General features: G+C 40.6%; 6 protein-coding genes across 6 annotated transcripts in view; 4 read left to right on the top strand and 2 right to left on the bottom strand.

Annotated features, from left to right (window-relative positions):
• The window catches only part of LOC6533011, a 105,103-nt gene extending 89,372 nt beyond the window's left edge, over positions 1-15,731 (bottom strand). The window contains exons 1-2 of the mRNA XM_015194281.3: positions 15,076-15,731; positions 463-497 (exon numbers count right to left, since the gene is read on the bottom strand). The gene's annotated coding sequence lies outside the window, so the exon portion shown is untranslated. The remainder of the gene's footprint in view (positions 1-462; positions 498-15,075) is intronic.
• On the bottom strand, positions 10,277-11,145 carry LOC6533007. Its single transcript, XM_002093706.4, has one exon. It carries the CDS (start codon positions 10,656-10,658, stop codon positions 10,359-10,361), a length of 300 nt encoding a protein of 99 aa, XP_002093742.1. The 5' UTR covers positions 10,659-11,145; the 3' UTR covers positions 10,277-10,358.
• LOC6533006 lies at positions 13,627-14,248 on the top strand. The gene has a single exon (XM_002093705.4). The coding sequence runs from the start codon at positions 13,720-13,722 to the stop codon at positions 14,134-14,136; it is 417 nt and encodes a 138-aa protein (XP_002093741.1). The 5' UTR covers positions 13,627-13,719; the 3' UTR covers positions 14,137-14,248.
• Positions 15,732-18,411: 2,680 nt separating the features above from the next.
• On the top strand, positions 18,412-19,619 carry LOC6533005 (mitochondrial 2-oxoglutarate/malate carrier protein). The gene has a single exon (XM_002093704.2). The coding sequence runs from the start codon at positions 18,588-18,590 to the stop codon at positions 19,527-19,529; it is 942 nt and encodes a 313-aa protein (XP_002093740.1). The 5' UTR covers positions 18,412-18,587; the 3' UTR covers positions 19,530-19,619.
• A 115-nt stretch (positions 19,620-19,734) lies between these two features.
• LOC6533004 (mitochondrial 2-oxoglutarate/malate carrier protein) lies at positions 19,735-20,916 on the top strand. The gene has a single exon (XM_002093703.4). The coding sequence runs from the start codon at positions 19,841-19,843 to the stop codon at positions 20,744-20,746; it is 906 nt and encodes a 301-aa protein (XP_002093739.1). The 5' UTR covers positions 19,735-19,840; the 3' UTR covers positions 20,747-20,916.
• A 2,747-nt stretch (positions 20,917-23,663) lies between these two features.
• Positions 23,664-24,262, top strand: part of LOC6533001 (contactin-associated protein-like 2) — a 64,611-nt gene continuing 64,012 nt past the window's right edge. Inside the window, exon 1 of the mRNA XM_039373863.2 lies at positions 23,664-24,185. The gene's annotated coding sequence lies outside the window, so the exon portion shown is untranslated. The remainder of the gene's footprint in view (positions 24,186-24,262) is intronic.

Raw genomic sequence — 24,262 nt, 5'->3', positions numbered from 1 at the left:
AGAAAAATATGGTTCTAATTTTACAAAAAGAAATTTTACCATTAAAGCTTCATGTATAGTAATTTTCAGATACGTGATATGTGGGCTTTATACCCTTTCTTAGAATTTGTATTAATTAATTCAAGCCATATTATGCACTTAATAACTTGGTCTCTCTGTGTACCAATCCTATTCCCCATCGCTGTTTACAATTCTAAGTGCAGTATCTCGGCGAGTTTCGCTTAGTTTTTTACAGGCATTTTCTTCGTTTTGTTTCTGCATTTTATTTTTGTTGGCATGTCGGTTATTTATGCGCCTTGTTGTCCCAATTCTTGAAAAATACTACAACAAGCCTCGTGACTGCGTCCGTGTCTCTGTGTCTCTGACCATGCACTTTAGGATTTTTTTTTTGTGTTGCAGCCTGCTATTTTTAATAAGCAATGCTACAAAAGCGCTCCCCATCTCGCTTTTTGTTTCACTTACCTCACTTTATCCATTGGCCATTAAACGCTGCAACGCTGGAAAAGAGGGCAAAAAGAAGTTTTTATTATTTAAGGCAAAATCAATATGAGAAATTCTGCTGACAGCGACCACCAGCTCGCTGCGTTTGTGTGTGCATATAAAATTTTACAACAGCCCAGAGGGCGGGGACTGACATAAATTTAATACCTTTTCAAATTGTTTTTCATAACCCATTTTCCTATAAATGCGCTGCTGCACTCTGTTGGCCAGCAGATAAAGTGCATTTGTTTACTTTTCCTTTATTTCACGCTGCAGTAATTGTTGCAATAGCAATGCCCAAAAACAAATATGAACAATGCAAATACAAAACTAACTCGGTCGCTTGTTCTTTGCTGAGTTTTATCTATTCCCCGGCCCACAGCATTTGAGCCAAAGAGCTTTGCTAATAAGCCTTTTTAAATATGGAAATTTCACTCGTAATAAGATTTTAAGCTGGGCTGTCAAATGTATGCCATGATGTGCTGTTCGTTGAATTTTCCCCAATTTAATGATTTATGGTTGTAATATACAGTTTTAATTTAAAATTATATACTAATTCTATTAGCAAATTTGGAAAATATAAGCTTAATTACATTCTTATTCTGAGTAAAACTATGAATTGACTATAATATCAAAATTAAATTTAATTTCAGTTTAAGATTGTTAACTTTCGTTTATTCCTTGGTGCAAAGCAAACCTCTTCACACCGCGCTGAATGTTATCATTAACCCCACAATGCCCCATCTATTCGCCAGTTCCGTGTACCCATGTCTTTCTGTTCATTCAACCGTGGGACAATGGGAAACTTTGGATTCTACCCATTTGAGTTTTTCCAATGAGTTTTGCTACTGCTGTTGGTTTGTTTGCTTTTACTGTTTTTTACGCTTCGTTTTGGCACTTGGGCTTCTTCTTGTTGCATTGAATTCTGCGTGTCAGCAGCAGCTGTGTTGGCCACTAAACAACGTCCAATGTAACAACAACTGTAATAATAGCAACAATAATGGCAAACAAAACAAAAAACACACTCTCCGGCTCAAACAAACAACATTGTACAAATAACAACACTTTTTATTGCTACCAAAAGGGAGATGGATGGAGTACTTGCCAAAGCAGAAGAAGCAGCCCACTGAAAGGGGGTAAAGGGAAAATTCATTGCGGAGGGGTGGGTGGAAAAGTGGGCGGTGGGGCAGAAGGGGGGGCGTTGTGAGAGCAGTAAACACAAATAAACAATTGCAATTGTGTGGCGATGGTTGTAATTCTGTGAGCTGCTAAATCGTCTGTAAATACTTTTGTACAAGTTAACAGTTATAAATGGGCTTTTTATGACTTGTATGGGACAATATTTGTGAGCACACTACACAACACTGGACACGAGCCGAAGGACGAGAGGGAAAATGGCTGGGTGGCGAAGTGGATTAATGGGCCGAAAGTCCTTGTCAAAGAGATAGATGTGTGCTTCGACTTGAAAAATACCCAGTGCTTGCATTCTTCGTAATGCACGCAATAAGGAAATATACGCTTAAGTGTAGGTATAAAATGCTAATTTTTACAATCCCTGGCATCGAAGAACTGCACATACCAAAATTTATTTCCCGAACTCCAATAGATCCTGAAATACAGCTGTCTTCCCAGGCTAGGCAGCATACAAAACCTGTACTTTGCAAGTTTATAGCGGATAATTCATGCGGAATCGTTGGTAAGATAAGAGGGATAGCATAATTATGCCGATAGTCACAACAAAAGTTCGCATACCAAAGATAGTGAGCCAAAGTCCCAAGGATCGTAAGTTCCAAGTGTTTTATGAAGCCACACCGTACGTACACTCTGCATATTACAGGTAATTGGGGATTTGTTGCCCAATGATAATGGCATTGAGCTGTTTTTTGTTTTTTTTTTGCTACTGCCACTGCTGCACTGCCTTCGCTCCACATTTTTCATGTTGCAGGCATTCGGAATCGCTTAGAAAGTCACTTGAGGGATATGGCCAACAAATCGAGCTGCGAGTGAAGCCAAACACTTTACTTACGTCTGTTTGTCAGTCAAGTGAAATCGTATGCCGCCTTCTGCGTCTATGCCCCATGCCCCATGTCCACATCCACATCCATTTCCATGTCCATCTCCATGTCCAACTTTGAATCCAAGACCGTATCCGAATGCGTATACGAATACGAACCCCAGTTCGAATCCAACTCGACGTGGATGTCTGCTCGTTGTCTGGCCAAGTGGCAAGTAGTTATTGTTACGATTTATGGCATACGCACAGCAGATGAACGGGGGAGAGTTGCTCCATCCGGGGGATTTCTATTTCTATTGATTTTTTTGTACCACTGGAGTTGCTGCTACAGCTTCTGCTGTTGCAGTGTGTTTTCTATTTGCTGCTGTTGATTTGCCACACGTCCATAATAATGCTAAGAAATGGAAATCATAAAAGTCAACAATCATCCACGTTGGCCATGACCAGATTACTGCAGTCGGTGCGCTGGAAAATCGCTTGGGGTATGGGGATATGGGTATGGGTATGTATATAGCAAACAGTTAGTTGCAGTTGAATTTGCGCGGCATCATTAGGAAAATTTTTGCGCTTTCGTCAAAGAAATCAGGCAGTACCGCCATAATGATGTTGACGCTGCGTTTTGAGCAGCCAGGTGAAAAGATGTCTGGGGTCGCAATTCAGTGGGCTTGGGAAAATAATACAGCTCAATCGATTTCCACTATCGATACAATACAAAAAATGTAAAGAGCTAGTTAAATCTCAAATCAAAAACGTATCAGTAAAAGAATATAACACCATCGTCGATATAATTGACATTGCCAGCGGTTCTGGACTACCACTTTGGATTAATACTCTCCAATTACTCGACATTAAAACCCAATCACTTGGGACTGACCAATCGAATCTGAAATTTATACAGCACTTGTGTGTTTGACAATTTTGCATTCGGCGGTGAAAGTCGGAAAAAAAAACTGTAAACATAAAACTAGGCAGGCGTAAAAATGCAACGACACAAAACCCAGCCCTTTTAGCCCATTTACATGCTACCAGCAACAGCAAAAATCAAATCTGCTACGACGAGAGTAATGCAAGATTAAATGCAACAAAAAGTGGCATATAGCATTCGCAAAAGGCGAAGCTCTACATAAGCAAAAGCCAAACAAAATATTTATTATTGCACAGCAATGCATGCAGAAATACCCTAACCCAAAACTGCTTTCAACTGACACACGATGGGCTTTGTTATGCCATAAATGCCATGGGAGCTGGAATATTAATTCTTTGCTCTATTATCTAACAATTAAACCATAAATTCTGATTATCAAGTGACATGGCAGCATGAAAATTTATGAGCGGATGAGGATCGAGGTCAGTAAAAACACATTCGGGTGATGATTTTCGGACATGATGTTGAAAAGGTGATGCAAGAATTTTTTAAATATGTTTTCATGTGGTTTTAGTTTTTTATATAATTCTTTTTGATGGCAATTTGTAGATGAGTTATTGGTCCACAATTAGTGCATTAAGTTAAATAAATTTGATATGTTAAATAAAATGAACCCATTTTGGTTGCTATGTTGGACAGGGAGGGCATACAACTATGTGGTATTTAATTTTGAAGACCGACAACATTTTCCGACTTTTTTACTTCTACAGCAAAATGTTGGCTTTTCAATTTGTTTTAAAATACAATAAAAGTGCATTTTGCATTTTGTCGGCCACGCATTGATTGAATGCGTCGCATCGCGCTGACTTTTTGTACCTCTCTGCAATCCCCTCAACTCAGATTTCGCTTTGCGAATTGACATGAACAATTTTAATTATATTTTACGTCAATTGTAAAAGGCCCCGGTCGAGCAGCAACAGAAGCAACAGGAATATTTTTGGTTTAATTAAATGAAAATTGTGTGGAAATTGCCGGGATGGAAGTGGAAATCGCTGTGGAAATGGGCACCGAAGCTGCTGATTTCGTGCATCGTTAAATGCTAAATCGAATGTGAAAGGGATAACGATCCGCGGAGTTGGAGACAATTGAAGGTTTTTTTCCCACTTGCCCATAATATTGTTTGCTTTTTGCAAAGGTTCATTAAGCCCATCATCGCAGTCTCATTAATTGTTTTGTGCCTCCAACAATACGCCCATTTCTTCACAGGGTATACGCTACAAAATGTGTGTCATTTAGCTGGGATTTTGCAAAAGATTGTCATGAAAATGAGCTGAGGCAACTGTGATTGCCGGCTGCGATTTGTTTGTGTGGCGATTTGATGCAATGGAAAATTTATTGAACTTACATCATAGCCGGCAATCGGAATGTGTAATCCACTGACACTTTGGCCACTCTACCGTGACATTCTTGAAGCTAGAACAAGTTAATAAAACCCACTCGGACATGGTCAAAAAAGGGAGGGCTCCTCAACTTCAGAGTCTTCATAAATTTGTACTTGAGCGGCCAAGCGTGACGAACGAGATTACTGAAATCTTCTGGAGCAGATCCATTTTTCATAGCAGAGAGCCAAGCGCATTGAGTTGTCTTCTCTCACAGATACAATTCTGGTACAATGTCCGCCACTGTATGTGTGTATCTGAGTGAGTGCAACAAATTGCTTTTGCTTCAGCCAGTCGCTGTCATAATAGTTGTTGCTTCTGCTGCTTGGCTGCCATTGTACCTTTTTTTCTATTGTTGCTGCTCTAGTTAGCGTTGCCGCCTGTAATCGGACATCAAAATGCGAAAATGATACTGAATAGGTATCCCCCCTTCTCATCACCCGCCATTGTTGGCCAATAATGAGCAGCTAGCGATCTGGGCGGAAAAAGTGGTTTGAGTTTTATTCAATTAACAGGCGGTGCAAGGGCAAAAACATTCCTGGTAAGGAAACTGAGCATTAATGGTATTGAAAAGTTGCAGCATATAATTTGTAACCATTACCTCCATTTAGCCTCATATTCTTTTACTTAGAAACAAAGATAACCAATTTGTGATATAACATTTTTATCTTTTCGTGATTTTATATAAACTAGGTTTTCAGTTTTCGTATACTTGTTAAGCCTTCTATATAAATGGCAATTAATATTTTAAATAAATTTTACCTTGAATCCTAATTCCATTTTTTTGAGTGCACAATTAATTAACTCCAGTGAGAACTTGAAAGGCTTCCATTCATCAAGCGAGTGTTGAGGTGCCAACAGCAAATGTTTGCAAAATTCTTGCACAATCGAATAACATAAATTACAACTCCCAAAAAAATTATAACAAAACAGGAAAATAAAAGAAGCAAATAAATGAGTACACATGTGAGCGTGTGCAGAAACCAAACTGTGAAACAAAAAGCAATTGTCACATAAACAAAGTCGCACGTAACTGCTATAAATATGCGCGCAAGAAAGAGCGAGGTTAACATTGCGTATGAGTTATATCTGCTCCTCTGCACATTACCCATACGCCACCCGACCACCGCACCACCTCACCACCTATAGCACCATAATGCCAGTTTCTTTGTAAAGCAATGCGCGAATAACCGAAAGAAAAACACAACAACCGCAACAATAAATAAAGTGTAACATATGCAAATGATGATGAGAAGTATTTCGATATAGCGGCTTCTGCTTCTGCGTCTGCAGAGAAAAAAATATATATTTATTGGATGATTTATGCAGCGGTAATTATAGCTATTAATCCTTTTTGTAGTAATCACGTCTTTTATTTAAATTTTTTCAAAAAAATTCTTGCCATTAAAGAAGTAATTTTAAAAATATAAATTATTTTGATAGTTTTCTCTACATTTTATACAAGTGTATTTCTGCGAATCCTCTTTAGTTGCCGTTTCACCCGATGTTGATGACTCTCGCCATCGATGTCCTTGGGCGCTCAAATGAATATGCAACATCGAACAGGTTAAGATGCTGAACTGAAATGCAAAGGCTTGCCTCTGCGATTCCAGAATAGGGGAAACCATCGAAAGTCGAGCGGCAACAACGGCTTCAAAAGTGCAAAGGGCAAGAAACAAGCTGCGATACGTATATAAACGTAATTGTTACAATTTCAATCTCGTTGGAGAACGGAAAACTTCATCGATGTTCACACATACAGACACCCACCACCGCACCCACCATAAAACAAAAGGCGAACCGCGGCAACATGCATGTCAACAACATGTGGCGACAACAGCAGTTGCAACTGCAACAGCAGCAGCAGCAACAACAGCAGCAGCAACATCAAGAGCAGCAGCGGCAACTTGCGCCTGTTGTCATTTGTGCAATTCCCACACACATGCAAAGTTTTTCTTTAATAAAATTAAATGTAATGCTGCCAAATGCTCGGCGCCCGCCACTCGTTCGGTTCAATTTTTTGTATATTTTCTTTATATCATCATTTTTTTGTTGGATTTTTTCTGCTGCAAATTGCATGGCAGACACCCAGCGCAAGGATGACGACGCCAGCAACCGCAAATGCAAATGAGCTACAAATGCAATGCACATGCATAAAAAATGAAAACGGTTAAATTGCCGAAGAGAAAGATGCAGATGCAGATGCAGGCCCACAAAGTATCCATGAGTTACGCTCGAACGACATTTCTGCCCGTCGTCGTTCGTTGGTCGACGGTCCTCACGAAATATGATTAAATATTGTAAATGCCAAAACTTATGAAAGGCTCACTGGGGGCCGCCCCAAGAAGTCGCCTTTTTGGAGCCGTGCACAGACATACCAGAGTTCGATTCCAGTTTTGGGGGCAGCGGCTTACGCCCACCGCAGAATATCGCTGGTTGTGGAAAAGTGCAATGGCCACACCTACGAGACACAATGCAACTCACTGGGGGCATCGGCTGCCTGTTTTGGCCAGAGCAAAGTTGCAGCAAACAAAGGAAATGCCACCAGAAAGGACAATTTAAGCCGGTTTGAGAAATCGCAGGGAATACTAGCTTTAAGAACACAAGAAAACCTTTCCATAACAATATGTTACTTGTTTCCATACAATTGCATCCTAAAAACGATTTATATATCCATGATCGCCTTTCTAAAAATAACCCAGCGAATCTCTTGTCAGCTGTTTTTCATCGCACGAGGAAAAAACATTTTTGTCGCAACTTAATTGACCACCTTGAAAACAAAAGTGGCGGGTTAAAAAAAAGAGTGTGCATATTTTAAAATTATAACAAGTTTCGCTATGGAAATGCAAAAGTGGGCATGGCCAGCGAGTCATGCCAAATATAAGCAATGAAAGAAGGCTGAAAAAATAAGTAATTGCAGCTAAATGTCAAATGCGACAATTGTTGCCTTAGTTGCTCTTGTAGCTGCTATTTGTTGGATTGTCGACTGGCGTTGGCGACTCAAATGGCCGCAAAGTGAACGGTACAAGCTGAGCGGTCAAGACGTTGACGAAGGGGAGGTGGTGGGGGGTGGGGCAGCGGAGGCGGCCTGGTGGGTTGGTCAATTGGTTCGTGGCAATGGCAACAGAGTGCGGCTCTAAATGAGGCTTAACTTGAAATGAGTACACTTGGCAAAAGTAATAATTACCATGTTACTATTCACAAATCTATTTATGTTAAAAACAAACAATCGTTTTTATATTGTTTATTGATATTGTTTACCTATTTCCCGTATTATATTTTATTAACAAACTTGAAATTATAAATAAAATATAATACACAATACACCATTTTTCTCAGTGCCAAGTAATGCTGTGTCACTTGTATCCGAGCGAAACTGAGGCAGGGTATCGAAGTAATTACTCGGCGGGATGCAATCTTCGAGCCACACTAAATATGCTAATTATGCGTAATAAGCGCTCTGGCTAACGGGGCGTATTGGTTATGTGGTTATACTATGTATGTACATATACAGCCAAGTAGAGTGTGTGAGATAATTCCTTGGTGATTTGAGCCAACTGTTAGATTCATTCTCTGTCACCTCGAGACGACTGGCGAGTCCGGTGACGCCAAAGAATTATTGCGAAATTTTTGTGATTTTACTGACTTATTTTTTTTTTTTATAACAGCCTCGGGCCGCTGACTTTAATTATGAACAACAATCGGGCGGTGTTTCGAAGTTGTTGCTGTTAATGTTTGTTCTATCGCTTTTTGCTCCTTTTTGTGCATGTCAATCAAAAGAGCTCAAAGTCGTGATTTGATGATTTTCCTATGCCGCAGCGAATCGGTTGCCATTGACGCCGTGGGTCAGGCCACAGAAATCCATTTGTCAAGTAGAACACAGCAGCAACCTCAAGTTGTCTGCGATTCTAAGCCCGCCTGTCTGTCCTTCAATAATCGTTGCCAAAAGCAGTGACGGCGGCAAAAACAATGAATTATTGAAGCCAACAATTTGTGATTGGCGGAGAAAGAGAATTCTAATCAAAAGTGAGAGGCATGAAAACTTTGATTTGCTTCGGACTAGAATATTTGATGAATTATGAAGTATACCAGAAAATTCTGGGAATTTTCCTTTATGTAGCTTGAATTAAAGTTGGAACTAGGGACTGTGTTCATATTACTGTCTTCATACAATAAGTAAATGTTATATTTAATTAATTCTAAACAATAAATATGAAATGTATCTAAATGTTTGCAAAGTGCTGTAAGGAGCATTCAAGTATCTTAAAAATTTCCAGCTAAGAAATAAATTTTTATAATCAAAACCTTGTTAATAATACAGCTTCTTTTTATTGCTGTTTTAAAAAATAAAGAAATAAGTGTGCAGTTAATTTTGTTGCTGACTTAGCACTGCCCTAACAGCATTTTTGGCCCATAAAAAATCAACAGCATTTCTTGAGCGGCATATGATTTATGGGATTAAAGGCAAGAATGATCGCCGCAATTATTTCGAGAGTTGGCGCCAGCAAGTCAGCAACTCGAAACTCAGAAACTCGAAGCAGCGACATCTGTTGCGATCTATGAACTGGGCTTGTTTTATTACAACATCTCGTAGGAGCTACGGACTCACATAAATTGAACAATGTCACGAAATAAATTTGTCTAGAGCTCGGAAACTCGGCAACTCGGATATTCGGACCTCGGTGGAGAGGAAACCATAGAGAAACAAAGGCAAAAGTGTTTCAGCTAGCGTCTGTTAACGTTGGCTGATTTTTATTTATTTCGCTGACTTTTAGCAAGTTGCTAACTTTTTGTTTCTTCTCATTTTACTGCTGCTCCCACACTCCCAACCCCATCTCCACCCCCTTCACTTGACTTAACTCAACTCTTTGACTTTGTTGCCGCTGCCTTTTTGTTAATTTATGCAACGAACCAGTTTTATTTGGTTTCCAGCGCGTTCGCTCAGTGTCAGCCAATCTTTGTATCTCTTTATAGCGCCACACATATGTACACATGTGTATATTATATATATATCGAATTAAAATTTTATTAAAAAATTGGCATTTGGCCGTTTGCCTTTTGTTAATTGCATTTGCAATTTCTAATTAAGTTGGCTGTGCAAAAACAAAACGTCAAGAAGATAAAACAAAAGCAGTGATCATAAAGTTTCCAACTGGTTTGGGTCAGCGCTTGTCAGAGGTCTTTTTTCGAGCGGATCTCTGGCGACTTTGCTTGCCTTTTGCCGTTAATTTGTACACAGAGAGAAAATGTCGATAAATATTAGGTTTAGTTCTAGACTGGACTGAATGTCACAGTTCATAAGAAAATCTATAGACTTCAATGTTACATCTACATGAATTTTAATAACCACGTAGGATATATGCGCATTTCTTTTGCAGTGTACCCATAGTTCAATGCAAACGAGAAGCTCTAAGCTGAATCAGCTACCAGTTTTTTTTCTCCCCCTTAGACCATTAAAATGAACAAGTTTCAAAAGCGTTTTCAATGCAAAAGTCTTATCAAAAGTATTTATTTACACAGGCTATATACAATAAATCAATCCGCTCTGATTGAATCGACACTAATCCTGTTTGGGTGAGTTGTCTTCGTTCTCTTGGCGCTGCTGCCGCTTGGCCTCCTTTTTCAGCTTGGACACGTTGCTCCGCAGTTTCCGCTTGAACAGAAGCTCCCGGTTGACCGCCTTCAGGTCGTCCATGCTGCACGTCTTCAGATTGCGCACCGTATTCGAGATGAGCTCGTCCGTGATCTCGATTTTGGTGCGGGAAAGCCGCAGCTGCCGGGCATTCCGACGGGCCAACTCGACGCGGTACAGGAACAGATGATAGGTGACAGTGGGCTTCAGCATCTTTTCGTGCTCCATGGTTGGCTTGTGGTTAGAGATGGTATCTGCTGGGTGAAAGTAACGTCTTGACTTCTCGACGAAGAGTGATATCCTCGCAACGCAAAAGCGGTTCTTATATATCTATCTAAACCTTCGATCGGTTACCTGTTGGCAATGATATACCTGTGGCCAGGTCAAAACAGGTCAAGTGCCGCTTGTCTCCCCTGTAAATATTTGTGCCAAAATATTTCATGACCTAATCCGTCCTAATCCCCATTTTGGATCTTAAGCCCTTCGCTCGGTTGACCAGACATTATTACACATTATGCCAGGGAAAGGGTAAGTAAAAGTGATTTCAGGATTAAATAAATTATGTACTGCAAAGCATCTTGCACGAACTTGCCTAAAATATTCAACAGAATATTCTGGAAAAGGATTTAGAGGAAGTGGTGTCAGGATCTGCCAGCAACAGTAAGACTTACTGTACAATTCAAATATTAATTGTACATGTAGTGGAAGTATGTTTGTACATAATTAATCAATACCTAACTTACTAAACTATTTTTGTAGGCCCATCAAATATTAATGAAAGAACTTGTTTTATTTATAACTTTCTCACTAATGAAATAAGATACCCGAAATTCCAGAAATGTAGAGAATATTCTCATGGAAAATAGTTATATGCATGTATAGTTATTCAATAATTGGTAAAAATATGTGTTAAATAGATGTTTGAGGTAATTTATCATCGAAGAATGTAATGTGAGCTTTGTAATAGCTTTTCCCACCGCATTTCTCATGCATTCCCACAAATTCCTAGTATAACTCCCAAGAACTTGTACACGTTTTGTTGTTTGTTTGTTTGTTGCATTTGGCCCAAAGTAAACCTTTCGCCGGCCACCGTTTCACAGAATTCTTGGGGAACCTCAATGAACCGCCAGCGTAGAAGCTCTGAGAACTAAAAACCATTTCCAAGTAAGGCAGCGAACAGAGTTTTCTGACTCAGCACCTGAGTGACATCAACGTAAAGTACGTCAATTTACACATGTGTCGTAGAGGAAGGAGCGCATGTAAATGGAAATCATTAGCATAACTGCAGTTCCCGAAAGACGAGAGAGTTTTTGCAACAGACTTAACTACTTCCAGGTAATTCATAACGGGTCGAGTGGTCCTTTTGGGTCAGGAGATGGCATAATCCTTTTATAATTGCACTTAGTAGCTGAAATGTAGCGAAAACAAAAGGATTTCGAAACCGGATTAAGAACTTTGGGAAAGACCACGCGCCGGATTAAGCAAATGTCCAGCATCAGCGTTTTATGACCCCTCAAGGCAGCTCGACCTCATCATCCGCCTCCTGCACTTCCATCTTCCACTTTACGATCGAAAGGTAGGGCAAGTAGGTAGTGGGGTAGGCAGGTACATTGGTGGGCTAAGGTCATAACGGTGGCCCAGGGGCTCACTAAAAAGGCCATGGAAGCCACACTGACCTGACTAGCAGGCATTTGAAGCAACTGCTTTTGACAGCTCGCCGACAGCTTCCAATTCAACGCGCTCAATGAACTGGCCATCGACATGGATTTGGATTCGATCTGATGATGGTGGGGCACCAAGTCTGTGCGTGCCGAGGCATTTATTCCATCGTATATTAAACCAGACGAGACAATCATAATGATGGCTATATGCTGTATCTGGCCATCATCATCATCATTGGCGCATCTCAGCTTGCGGCCCTTGCATTTAGCACCCAAATGGGCATTGAATCATCATTTATTTACAGCCACCAAAGAATTATCATAAAATACCAAGCAACTTTCACTGGTCATTGTTATAGCCATTACCATTATTATTATTGCGGCCTTAATGCAGGCCAATAAATTGTCTAAAAAAGAATTCGTTCGATAAGCCACAAGACAATGCAAAAGGGAATTTTCACTTTCCTTTGCTCGTAATTAAGTTGAAATTAACTTGATTGGGAGCGTTTTTAAAGCGGGGGCCGCGTGTCAATTACGTTAAGTGAAATTACAATTACATGAAAAGCATTTTTAAAACCATCTAACCAGCCCACAGCAAATCGCTTTTATGGCCAAAGGGGGGTCAAGACAAGGTCGCAGACATTCGTTCATAAATAAATATTTAACACGCAGTCCTTCAGAAGTGGGTTTGTTGGGCAAGAGAAAACAGGAGAAAGAGTGGGCGAGTGCCACTTTGGGATTATATTTATCACTTCATGGCAACTCATTAAATATAAATGATTTCCATTGCCGAGAGTTGAGAGGGAATACATTTAGTTGCAGCGGGATTGGGATTAAAAACGGGCCTTGAGAAATGGCATAAATTGCGAGTAGTTCTTGTGCAATAAACACTTCCAAAAGACTTAGAAAGAGTTGTTACTATTTTTAACTTAACTAATAATGTATTTTATATCGTTTTAGCAAATAACTTTTTTTTTCTGTTTATAAATCAAAATTTGGAAATACATACATCTTAAACTTTAATATAAATATTTGAATGGCCAACATTACATTTTAAATGTTTTTATGGGTTTTTACTTCACTTCCATTCAATATTCATGCTCTTTTAAAAATGTTTTATTTCATTGATAATTTTTCCACCAGCAAGTGTTGGTTGGTGACTAATCTAAGCTTAAAACGATTGAACACAATCCTCACACACTTAGTCACCGCTTTAATCTTTCCCTTATCCCCATATTTATTCAGCGCCAGCTCAACTTGAAAATATCTTTAAGCAAAAGGTCAAGCCATAAACCTTTTCCACCCGCACAAGCTGAGCACCACCCACACGTGGTGCAAACGAAAAAAGGTACAACATCTTTGGCCTGAGATGTCAACTAAGCAAGGGATCGAAATAGGGAGGAAGGATATCTGGTTTTACCGAAGCAATTCAGGTAATTACGCGACTCGCACAAGTCAGCAGGTCAGTTGGCGTGTTCAACAGGTAGCTAAGCGCCCCAGATATAAATAATCCTGGTAAACCACGACAGGACATCATTCACAGCTCAAGCTGCCAAGCAGTCACAGCTCGTCCTGTCACAGCCGGTATTTTGAGTCTACCAAAAAAAAAAAGCCGAAACAAAACTGAAATGGAAAGCCAACGTAATGTCGCCAACCACCGACGCGGAGCTCGTCCGAGCGTGGGCTATCTGCTCTTCCAGTACCAGAGCGAGCTGACCCGCCGTCATGCGGAACCCACGCGGCTGTCCCGCACCAAGATCCACATAATCGATGGCCTGGTGTCCCGCACCATCCGCCACATGAAGCACTGCAGCATGGAGGATCTGAAGGCCTGCAAGAGGGAGCTCGTCTACAAGGAGCAGCTGCGCGATCAGCTCAAGAACATGCGACGCAAGCGCTCCTCGTCCGCCAACAACATCAAAGCTAGTGCCAACACATCCGCCCCCGTTGTGAGTGTCAAGGCGCCAAGCACTCCACCGAAACCCCGATCCTCCACACGAGAGTTCTCCAAGATGGACATCATTGGACCGGAAATCTTCGTCTAAGTTTGACTTAATCTATTGCAATTTTAAATTCATTAGTTTAACACGATTATTTCCTTAATTGTTGACGATTAAAAATCATAGAACATGAAGAATACTTAAGAAAAATAGCAAATAAAAATATATCAAAGCAATGTCGCAAATGTTTTATACTTTACTTAAATGGTGGTCAATGGATATTTACAACTTTTCACAATTTTATTTCTTTTTAAAATGAGAGAAGTAAAACCGATTAAAAACCGAAAATTCGAAACCAAAAGCACAGAAACAAATCTGGCAATTACACAAAAATGTCAATTGTCCGCGGATTTGTTGTAGGAGTGGAAATTCCTGTTCTGCAAGCCTGTTTTTGGCTCTGTTTTTGCCAGCTAGAGTTAGCCAGGGCTAAAATGTGTGCCGCAAAATGCCAGGCCCGAACTCTGGGGCTCAAGAGTCAAGAGTTCCCACGGAGCGAGGCAGCATCGATCCATTGAAAATTGGCCACCACTCACCGATCTGTGATAGATGCGTCCGACCGAGAGAGCCGAGAAAAACAGAAAATCAGAAAAACTGAAAAAATCAGAAAACCAGGCAGCAGACGGGCCAAGAATGCGGTTTAAAGTTCAATCGTGCAGCAAGTGTTATTTAGGGGTTCGCAGAGAGAAGTGGGAACATTGATCTTTTTGGGGGGAAAACGTGAGTTGCGATGATCTAACCAAAAGCTTTCTTTGCCAGCCAAAACAGAAGTTATGAACCTGCGACCAAAGACGACTGATATGCAAATCGTCAGCGGGAGAAATGTATACTAATGAATATATTATCCAAATCAAGTTTTAAGCAGTTCTGATGTTTTCACAATTTACCTCATTAGCTTTATGTTCATTATAGGGGGGGAGTGGGATATTATAAATAGTTTGCTGGCACTATATTATTTTCTCATTTATTAGAATGCATTTGCCTTACCTTTGTGGTTTCTTCGGGGTCCCAAATTAAACGTTGAAATATTCCACTTGCTGTACAAATTTGTTGCTTTCTATTTGCATATCGCTGGGTACAATAAATTATGAGCACAATGTTAACAGGCGAACAAATAGAAGAAGAACGCGCACACCGAGTGACGTTTTTCCTTCTATATATCGAGCACTCTTTTTTCTTTCTTATTTATTTATATTTTCCACTTTTCGGCAAACACATTCGAGTGAAATGCAGCAGCTGCAACTGGTGCTCTGGTTGTAACTGTAGTTTAGACACAAACACGTTTTCTTGCGGCCAGCCCAGTAATTACGGCAAAGGCTATTTTAAGGCCCCCCCAAAACCAAAAATAACGAAAGCCGCCGATTCAAAAGCGAAGAAACCGAGAAATGCAATCGCCGAGCAAATGCAACGCGGCGAAATGGAACGAAATGGAAAAGGCGAGTTAAAAGCTAAAAAACCAAAAAATGCAAATGGTAACACGCACACCGCGCGCACTAAACACATGCACAAAACACACACACAAAACGTTCGTTCTTCGGCGAAGAAGAATCGTGTTTATATATCTTCGTTGGATCGCATATATCCAAATCCAACTGATCGCGTCGCGTTTCGACCTGCACGACGGCTAACTGGCGAATGACCAAAAGTTTGCGCCGCTTGGACAGCTTGGAGTTCGAGTTCGAAAAGCCCGCCGCTCCGAGTTCGAAATGCGAGCAGATCGCGCTCTCTCTCGCTCTCTCTGTATTCTTCATCTCCGAAGATCGCCAGTTCGTTGCCTGAGTTGTTCGTTTTTCCCCGTTGTTTTCTTTTTGTTTTTATTTGTGCTTAGATTCTGTAGTCTGTTGTTGCCATTGATTTATTGTCGAACAATAACTGTTTTTTGCATTGTGCGTTGAACTTTTGAGGGAGCGAGAAAGAGAGAGAGAGAGAAAAGCACAGAATTATCGATTCTTTAATGGCACACTTCGCCGAAAGATTTGTGTTTTTCGGGTGTTACTTTTTGATCTGACAGATCGGTTAATCTTTGCTCTACGATTCGAATGTAGCTTTAACTTTCGCTACTCAACGCTCTCGTTTGCTCAAAGACTTTTACTCTCAAGCTCAGCGCAATTACGATCGCAGCTCTCACTCCTCTCACTCGAAATGTTGTCTTCGGATTTAGCTCTGAATTCGCTCTGTTTACTCCAGAAATTACCACCACCTCTTGCTGCCTCGCTCACTCGCAGGGCGGCTTAGTGACGCTTCAGGTTTTTGTTTTTTTTTTTGGTCTATCCAACTTCGAATGACTTCTTAACGGTTTGGCACTTAATGCCTCGTTTTTCTACACTGATAGAACATTTAAAGATAATAACTAATATTATATTATAAACGCACGCCGAAAATTAAGTATAAAAATGTAATGTAAAATATGTATATGACCTTCTATGCATAAAATACATACAAATAAACTATTGTTTACTATTTATTTTGTAGGCAGTGAATCAAAATGCATAAATATTAAATTGCAACTTTCTTTAGTTATTTAATTATGCATGAAAACTTATGCATTATGTCTGAGAACTTTACGATATTGCTATCCATTTTCTTGCCGTGTGGTAGTTAGTTTTTTGTCATTACTGTGGCTCTCACATAGGGCGATCCCCCCTGCCCCGCTGGAATTGCAGCTGTTATTGTCATTTTCCTTTTAGCAACAGCTTCACCTCAACTTAGTTTGGTTCAGCTCGGTTCGCTTGAGCGTAAATTTCTGTGGTTTCCAGGCGATTCTTTTGGATACCATAATGCCGCAGCTCCTCCGCACCTTCTCCCTTGGCCATTATCAGCATTGTCATCGTTGTCGCTGAGTCGTTTGCTTTTTGCGATTTTTCTTGCAGCTTTTCGCAGTTTTTCCTGCGCCATGCCTTCCACGCTTGTAGGGCTGCTCTGCTGTTGGATCTGCCATATATATGTTTGTAGATATATAGTATGGGTATATATATGTTTACCACAACTGAAACCGCAGCAGTCGGCCGCCGATATGATCTGATTTATTGTAGTTTCCCGACTTCTTGTTGTTGCCGTCGTCTGTTAAAATATTTATTTACAATTTTCACAATTGGCATTTCAGTTCAACGAGCTTGTCTCTGATTGTTTGATTGCATTGTGCCATTGTTATTGTTGCTGTTGCATTTGCTGCAGACTGTTGCCCCACTTTTACTTATGCACATAAATAATTAGAGTATTTATGTTGTAAACTGCTTGATAACAGCATTTGCATCGTTAGCCAAGTTAGCACAAGTACGCCTCAAGTTTTAGGGAATTCTGAGTATGTTTGTCTTAATTTGCCAAATGTTCCACGCTATTCAGTATTTCTATTCGAGTACTAGGAGCATTGCATTGCATCCATGCACAGAATTGTTTTTGATGTTAAAATGTGCCATTTTTTCTAAGTCGTCAACACTCTCTCTGAAAATGGTAAGTTATTTAGTTTAAGCAACAAAAATATTCAAATCTATCCCTTGCTTTCCTATGTGTAATGAGATAAGAGACCTAAGAACAATTTTAATTGCCAACTTATTGTGTGTTGTATTTAATAACCAGGTATTACTGTACCATCGTTAATTAAGACACCTTAGAGCCATTTCCAATCAGCGGACTTTTTACGAACCCGCAAATAAGAAGTTCTCTGCATACTTTTCGGCGGTAAATGTAAAGTAATTGCGTTATCGCATGCGATTTTCCCTTTTTTCTTGGGTAGAAAATCAACAGCAATCGCTTTGCTGTTTTTCCCTGCAATATTTTGTTGGTCTTTGCCGCCGCATGAGTTCCTAATTAGCCCGCAATGAGTTGTCGATACGCCATTTGCGAGTACATGAAATTCGGTTTGGTTTTTGCCCTGCCCTGACATAACAATTTCGGCTTGTCTAATTGGGAGGGCCTCGTTTGTGCCTCCTCCAAAGTGTTCTTTCGGTTTGAGTTGCTCTCTAATTGCATTTCCAAACGATGCCAAACCATTTTGTGTACTCTCATCTAATGGGGAAAACGTTGACAAGGCAGGAGGCAAAGTTAAAGGGTTGGATTGGCAACGAGACAGATAATAAGCCGCTTGCCAGGGTCTCGTTAATTTGTGGGTGGCCCAAAACTGGCACAATTATCTGGCATGTGAGGAAAATTATAGAGGTGCGTTAATTGGCCAAAGGTGTTGGCCTGTTAACTGCCACAATTAAAATCAATGCCACGACGACCCAAATCCGCAGGGCAGCCCGCAGCTTATCGGTGGTTACCTCCACATTTCCATGAACAGGAAATCTTTTGGTTGAAACAACTTATATATGAAGTATATTGTAAATATACATTTAACACAATGAAATAAACAATATCACTTGATAGTTATGGAAGGCTTTGGTGGAGCAGTCAACTTTACTTAAGCTCACATACGAATTTGGCTCGTTTCCAACCACACACTCTCAATTCACATCACCCTTACCTAAACATACATATATCTTTCAATTGTCCTGTTCAACATGTCGCTAGTTTACGGTGTGGAAAAGAAGACGGTGCCCTCCTACATGAAGTTCGTGATGGGCGGAACCTCTGGAATGCTGGCCACCTGCCTTGTCCAGCCGTTGGACCTCCTCAAGACCCGAATGCAGATATCCGGAACTCTGGGCACCCGCGAGTATAGGAACTCCTTTGAGGTTTTATCAAAGGTTTTCAAAAATGAGGGCATGCTATCGTTGTACAATGGACTGAGTGCTGGGCTGTTGAGACAGGCCACGTACACGACAGCTAAGTTGGGTGTTTACCAGATGGAGTTGGATTGGTATCGCAAGAACTTCGGAAATGATCCCTCTATGGTGGCCAGCATGGCCATGGGCATTGTGGCTGGCGCTTTTGGAGCCATGTGTGGAAATCCCGCGGAGGTGGCCCTGATCCGAATGATGTCCGATAACCGCCTAATGCCGGAGGAAAGGCGTAACTACAAGAATGTGGGCGATGCCTTTGTAAGAATTGTAAAGGATGAGGACGTGGTGGGTCTCTGGAGAGGATGCTTGCCCACAGTGGGTCGTGCCATGGTCGTGAATATGGTGCAGTTGGCCTCCTATTCACTGATGAAGGACCAATTGCGTGGGTATCTCCATGATGGGATACCACTGCACCTGACCGCCGCCCTGATGTCCGGCTTGCTGACCACCACTTGCTCAATGCCGCTGGACATGGCCAAAACACGCATCCAGCAGATGAGAGTTATCGATGGCAAGCCGGAATACAGTGGCACCATCGATGTGCTGAAAAGAGTGGTCAAGAATGAGGGAGCCTTTGCCATTTGGAAGGGATTCACTCCGTATCTAATCCGCATGGGTCCACACACAATCCTTTCATTCGTCTTCCTGGAGCAAATGAATAAGGCCTACAGCAAGCATGTGCTCGGTGACTCGCCATCCGATTCATCAAAGGAAATATAGCATATCTCATCCCAAACTTATGGAAATTGATCCGATGTGTAAAGCGCGCTTGTTCTGTAAAGTAAACATTCATATCTTATATAAAACAAATATTTTATTGTGTTATTTTAATTTACTCGACTCAGTTCAGTACTTGCTAGTAGACCAATATCTATTGTATTCCCAATTTTACTAAAATAAGGTATCAAAGAAGGCATAAAAACACCTCTCACTCAATCCCAACAAGGATTGCCATTCTTAGCCTTTTAAAATTTGTTTCGGTTCAAATAACTTTCTTAAATTCGAATTTCTTTACTTCATTCTTTACTGCCATGGCGTACAGCATTGAAAAGAGATCGATACCCGGCTACATGATGTACATCAATGGTGGTCTGGCCGGAATGCTGGGCACCTGCATTGTGCAGCCATTAGATTTGGTGAAGACTAGGATGCAAATTTCCGCCACGACGGGCGAGTACAAGAGCTCCTTCGATTGTCTACTGAAGGTGTTCAAGAACGAAGGCATTCTTGCCTTGTATAATGGCTTGAGTGCTGGTTTGATGCGACAGGCCACGTACACGACAGCCCGCATGGGCTTCTACCAAATGGAGATCGACTCCTATCGCAAGAACTTCAATGCACCGCCCACTGTGCTGGCCAGCATGGGCATGGGCATTCTGGCCGGCGCTTTTGGTGCCATGTTCGGCAATCCGGCGGAGGTGGCCCTGATCCGTATGATGTCCGATAACCGTTTGCCGCCGGAGGAGAGACGTAACTACAAGGGTGTCGTCAATGCCTTTGTGCGGATCGTGAAGGACGAGGGAGTGACCACTCTGTGGAAGGGTTGCATGCCCACTGTGGGTCGTGCGATGATCGTTAACATGGTGCAGCTGGCATCGTACTCGCAGTTAAAGGCTGCCTTTTCGAATTACTTCTCGGGACTTCCGCTGCACATCGCTGCCGCCATGATGTCCGGTCTATTGACCACCATTGCCTCCATGCCGCTGGACATGGCCAAAACACGTATCCAGCAGCAAAAGACGGCCGAGTACAAGGGCACCATGGATGTCCTGATGAAGGTCAGCAAGCACGAGGGAGTTGCCGCGTTGTGGAAGGGCTTTACGCCCTATTTGTGTCGCTTGGGGCCGCACACAGTGTTTGCTTTCATATTCCTGGAACAACTCACCAAGGCCTACAAGCATTTTGTGCTCGGCGACGATTCCGAATCGAACATTTAAGTCTGTAAGGCTTCCAAAATCAGCAGTCATCTGTTAGTTAGTAATAACCTTGGAGAATATCGCCCACTTTGTATTGCCAAAACAAAACAAAACAACACAATGTATTGTTTTCATCTTACAAATTAGGTTTGAAATGAAAATATAGTTCACTGAAATTTCCTCTCTTTAAATAATCTGCATACAGATTTTATATATTAATATTCTGGGAAGTGATCAATTAGAACTCAAAAAGGTAACGATCCTCAGTTAGAATTTCTCTACAATCCTCAGCTAGAATTTCTCTACAATCCTCAGCTAGAATTTCTCTACGATCCTCAGTTAGAATTTCTCTACAATCCTCAGTTAGAATTTCTCTACAATCCTCAGTTAGAATTTCTCTACAATCCTCAGTTAGAATTTCTCTAAAATCCTCAGTTAGAATTTCTCTACAATCCGCAGTTAGAATTTCTCTACAATCCTCAGTTAGAATTTCTCTACAATCCTCAGTTAGAATTTCTCTACAATCCTCAGCTAGAATTTCTCTACAATCCTCAGCTAGAATTTCTCTACAATCCTCAGTTAGAATTTCTCTACAATCCTCAGTTAGAATTTCTCTACAATCCTCAGTTAGAATTTCTCTACGATCCTCAGTTAGAATTTCTCTACAATCCTCAGTTAGAATTTCTCTACAATCCTCAGTTAGAATTTCTCTACAATCCTCAGTTAGAATTTCTCTACAATCCTCAGTTAGAATTTCTCTACAATCCTCAGTTAGAATTTCTCTACAATCCTCAGTTAGAATTTCTCTACAATCTTCAGTTAGAATTTCTCTACAATCCTCAGCTAGAATTTCTCTACGATCCTCAGTTAGAATTTCTCTACAATCCTCAGTTAGAGTTTCTCTACAATCCTCAGTTAGAATTTCACTACAATCCTCAGTTAGAATTTCTCTACAATCCTCAGTTAGAATTTCTCTACAATCCTCAGTTAGAATTTCTCTACAATCCTCAGTTAGAATTTCTCTACAATCCTCAGTTAGAATTTCTCTACGATCCTCAGTTAGAATTTCTCTACAATCCTCAGTTAGAATTTCTCTACAATCCTCAGTTAGAATTTCTCTACAATCCTCAGTTAGAATTTCTCTACGATCCTCAGTTAGAATTTCTCTACAATCCTCAGTTAGAATTTCTCTACAATCCTCAGTTAGAATTTCTCTACAATCCTCAGCTAGAATTTCTCTACAATCCTCAGCTAGAATTTCTCTACAATCCTCAGTTAGAATTTCTCTACAATCCTCAGTTAGAATTTCTCTACAATCCTCAGTTAGAATTTCTCTACAATCCACAGTTAGAATTTCTCTACAATCCTCAGTTAGAATTTCTCTACAATCCTCAGTTAGAATTTCTCTACAATCCTCAGAATTTCTCTACGATCCTCAGATAGAATTTCTCTACGATCCTCAGTTAGAATTTCTCTACAATCCTCAGTTAGAATTTCTCTACAATCCTCAGTTAGAATTTCTCTACGATCCTCACTTAGAATTTCTCTACAATCCTCAGTTAGAATTTCTCTACAATCCTCAGTTAGAATTTCTCTACAATCCTCAGTTAGAATTTCTCTACAATCCTCAGTTAGAATTTCTCTACAATCCTCAGCTAGAATTTCTCTACAATCCTCAGTTAGAATTTTTCTACGATCCTCAGTTAGAATTTCTCTACAATCCTCAGTTAGAATTTCTCTACAATCCTCAGTTAGAATTTCTCTACGATCCTCAGTTAGAATTTCTCTACAGTCCTCAGTTAGAATTTCTCTACAATCCTCAGTTAGAATTTCTCTACAATCCTCAGTTAGAATTTCTCTACAATCCTCAGTTAGAATTTCTCTACAATCCTCAGCTAGAATTTCTCTACAATCCTCAGTTAGAATTTTTCTACGATCCTCAGTTAGAATTTCTCTACAATCCTCAGTTAGAATTTCTCTACAATCCTCAGTTAGAATTTCTCTACGATCCTCAGTTAGAATTTCTCTACAGTCCTCAGTTAGAATTTCTCTACAATCCTCAGTTAGAATTTCTCTACGATCCTCAGTTAGAATTTCTCTACAATCCTCAGTTAGAATTTCTCTACAATCCTCAGTTAGAATTTCTCTACAATCCTCAGCTAGAATTTCTCTACAATCCTCAGCTAGAATTTCTCTACAATCCTCAGTTAGAATTTCTCTACAATCCTCAGTTAGAATTTCTCTACAATCCTCAGTTAGAATTTCTCTACAATCCACAGTTAGAATTTCTCTACAATCCTCAGTTAGAATTTCTCTACAATCCTCAGTTAGAATTTCTCTACAATCCTCAGAATTTCTCTACGATCCTCAGATAGAATTTCTCTACGATCCTCAGTTAGAATTTCTCTACAATCCTCAGTTAGAATTTCTCTACAATCCTCAGTTAGAATTTCTCTACGATCCTCACTTAGAATTTCTCTACAATCCTCAGTTAGAATTTCTCTACAATCCTCAGTTAGAATTTCTCTACAATCCTCAGTTAGAATTTCTCTACAATCCTCAGTTAGAATTTCTCTACAATCCTCAGCTAGAATTTCTCTACAATCCTCAGTTAGAATTTTTCTACGATCCTCAGTTAGAATTTCTCTACAATCCTCAGTTAGAATTTCTCTACAATCCTCAGTTAGAATTTCTCTACGATCCTCAGTTAGAATTTCTCTACAATCCTCAGTTAGAATTTCTCTACAATCCTCAGTTAGAATTTCTCTACATATATCGCTACATTTTTTCTCGCATGCTAGAAATGATACCCGCACTGAATCCATCTGTCCCGCTCCAGCGATCAGCTGAGCTTTGTTTGCGGTGGGGCTTTGTGGCGCTTATCAGTCGGCCGATCAGCCGGTTCGGTATAATCTCGCCGAGTCAGTTGCGTTCCTACGTTGCGATCGAGCGGTTCGCGAGCGGTACGGTTGATTCAGATACACATAGTATCGGTGGCATCGGGTGTGCGGCTCGAGATTCCTTATATGAAATATATCTTCTGGCGGCAGGGAGCTGCAGCAAAGCAAAGTCAAGCCAAGTCAAGCCGGGCGGCGTCTCTCAATTGAAGCCACTTAAGTACGCCGACTGAGATCTGTGAAGGAAATCTCTCACTTGTGATGAATCAACCGTTGAGTTCATGCCGCGGAAGTGTTAATTTAGCATCCAAATACGACTTGTAGAGCTCTGCTCCGTACAAGTGGCATTCGAATGTGCTCTTTGTGTGCCGCATAAATCGTGCCCGAATAATCATAGAAAATATGCAAATGAAATTATGTGTGCGCTACCTTACAAGATAGACACATAAATCGGTAATTAAGTGATAATTGTTTATGGTGTGAATTCGGCCGGACATTGGCATACCTCATTTTTTTGGGCACTGTAAATCGCTGGATTCGCCGGAGGGAACCACTTCACACAGGTGGGTTTGCCGATAAGATCTGTAATCGGTATCTATCGCGGTTTTACGGCGGCACAGTGGGCACTCCTTTAGATTGT

The sequence above is a fragment of the Drosophila yakuba genome, chromosome 3L, assembly GCF_016746365.2.
Source record: "Drosophila yakuba strain Tai18E2 chromosome 3L, Prin_Dyak_Tai18E2_2.1, whole genome shotgun sequence".
NCBI lineage: Eukaryota > Metazoa > Arthropoda > Insecta > Diptera > Drosophilidae > Drosophila > Drosophila yakuba.
This window is presented reverse-complemented; position numbering and strand designations above follow the sequence as displayed.

Excerpts from the sequence above, each read along its gene's own strand:
- LOC6533006 (XM_002093705.4), top strand. The coding sequence starts at position 13,720 with ATGGAAAGCCAACGTAATGTCGCCAACCACCGACGCGGAGCTCGTCCG.
- LOC6533004 (XM_002093703.4), top strand. The coding sequence starts at position 19,841 with ATGGCGTACAGCATTGAAAAGAGATCGATACCCGGCTACATGATGTAC.
- LOC6533007 (XM_002093706.4), bottom strand. The coding sequence starts at position 10,658 with ATGGAGCACGAAAAGATGCTGAAGCCCACTGTCACCTATCATCTGTTC.
- LOC6533005 (XM_002093704.2), top strand. The coding sequence starts at position 18,588 with ATGTCGCTAGTTTACGGTGTGGAAAAGAAGACGGTGCCCTCCTACATG.